This window comes from Phyllobates terribilis, unplaced genomic scaffold (assembly GCF_046119375.1).
Source record: "Phyllobates terribilis strain yellow unplaced genomic scaffold, ASM4611937v1 Scaffold_6851__1_contigs__length_41530, whole genome shotgun sequence".
Lineage (NCBI taxonomy): Eukaryota > Metazoa > Chordata > Amphibia > Anura > Dendrobatidae > Phyllobates > Phyllobates terribilis.
This window is the reverse complement of record NW_027369593.1, coordinates 18,254-20,298: the sequence shown is the minus strand read 5'-3', so window position 1 is coordinate 20,298 and position 2,045 is coordinate 18,254. Positions and strand designations below refer to the sequence as shown.

At 41.7% G+C, this 2,045-nt stretch overlaps 1 protein-coding gene across 1 annotated transcript; it reads right to left on the bottom strand.

Moving 5' to 3' along the window:
* Positions 1–278: 278 nt before the first annotated feature.
* LOC141251301 (uncharacterized) lies at positions 279–1,690 on the bottom strand. Its single transcript, XM_073670287.1, is given in 6 exon segments — positions 279–418; positions 511–688; positions 690–800; positions 878–980; positions 1,498–1,660; positions 1,663–1,690. Coding segments are annotated over 6 exon segments (723 nt in total).
* Between the last annotated feature and the right edge of the window lie 355 nt (positions 1,691–2,045).

Below are 2,045 nucleotides of genomic sequence, written 5' to 3'. Positions count from 1 at the left end.
GTTTGCAAAATAAATTGTTTTAGCCCGTCTCTTGTCCATCTCAAATTCAGTCTTATATATGCAGTACTCTAGTAAATTATGTACTCTTTTCACTCATTCATACAACTGAAAAAGAGAGGTAAAGGGTTTGACAAGCTTTGATAAAGAACAAATCCGGAAGTAGTATACTTGTACACTGACTTAAACACATTAACCGCATTGGGATATATGTATTACATCATGTGATTAGGATTTGAGTTGCTCTTCATCATCTTCATCTTCATCTTCTAAGGGTAAATTTACTGAGGAATGACAATGTCACCAATGTTCTTATGCCATGGGTCAGCCAAGTGAGTTGCCAAGTTCTCCAATGGGCCTGTTCCTGGGTATGCAGATTGCTGAACACAGAACCCCACAAATGCCAAAAGTGCTAGACGCCCTACACACAACAACAAAACATAATCCACATTAATCATCATCATCATCATCATCAGCAAGACTAGAGTGAATAAAGGGTGGCGTTTGACATACCATTCTTGATCTCCTTAAGCTTGTACTCCTCAAACTTCTTAGGGTCTTTGGAGTAACCCAAGGGGTCAAAGGCACCACCAGGGTACTTCTTCTTCTCACTGTCTTTCTCCATGCTTCTTTGGTGCTCTACGAACGCGATGGCTAGGAACTCAATCACGAGGATGGTAGGGAGGTTGCCCCCATGGCACTGGGTTTCCCAAGTAGGTGGCTTGCCCTCCTGGTAGGGCTGCCCACTCTTGTGCCTTCCACCAGTTGCCTAATCCCAAAGCCTCTGGTACCAATATCCCTGGCTACACAACCCATTATATATTAACTTAATAACCTAACTTGCTTATCATTATATCCTAATCCCTATACAAATACTTACAACAGCAAGCATTGCCCATCTGCAATGGATGAGCTCAGACTCCTTGAACCTCTCTAGGTTCTCTGGCACGGTTCCTAGCCCAAGTGGATCAAATCCAAAGTCACTGTAATTGGTTGCAAATTTGTTAGAATCACACTATTGAGTCCCGTCGCCAAAGGTGGATGAAATATAGTAGATGAAATAAACATAGATAAAATGTAAATGAAAATAAGGTAGAGAAAAGTAACATTACATGAAATTCTCCCATGATGCCCAAAATTGGGCTGGAAATTTTGGGCCAAAATCAGATAAATTTATGACTTTAGATGAAATCTCCCGTGTGAGAGGAAGAGATGGAGTTCTAAAATAATGTTGGTAACTTCACAATTTGATCTAAAATTGGTGATTTCATCTAACATTAGATAAAATCAAGGGTTGTCGAACATACCCTATATAAGAACCTGCTTAGAATTAATATGAAAGATAAAGAGATTCATATCTGAATGGATATCAAAATATTGACATAGGTTATTTTCAAGAAGACATCATAATAACACTTCTTTAGTTTGATATCACGATCCAGATATAACACACATTTATTATGGCAACTTAAACAGAGAGTAAGATATATAGTTAGGTACCCAGGAGCTGATCCATCAAGGTGAGCAGGCCTAGGCTGACCGGGCATCCACTCAGCAGACATGGTGAACTTGGATGAGGTGGAGGCGACATTAGGCATGAACGCCGACGACACGAACTTGGATTTGGAGGAGGAGAGAGACGACGGGAAGGCCGCGCCGATGCACAGCTCATCAAGGCGTTGGAGGCTGCCATTGCTGTGGCGGTTCTGCTGGTGTTTGTTTGGAATTGAAGAAGCAAGTGTAGGTGTTGGAGGAACTGAAGGCAGTGAAGGGGTTAATTTGTATATGCAAGGGAGAATATGGTGGGGGAGATAGGCGAATCTAAATGCTCCTACTCATTGGTTACTTGCTGCTTCGACGTTATCCGTTACTATACCACGTGGAAGGTGCCAATCCCATTTGGTTTGCCAGGTTGGAATTATCAAGTGGGGATCTGTATATGTGGCGGAGGTTGCAGCTTCGGGTTATGTCTGATATGCAAAGAAATCTCTTATCATTTTAGTACAATAGATTCCAAATAACGGCTTGCAGTTGTAGGTGTTGGGTGT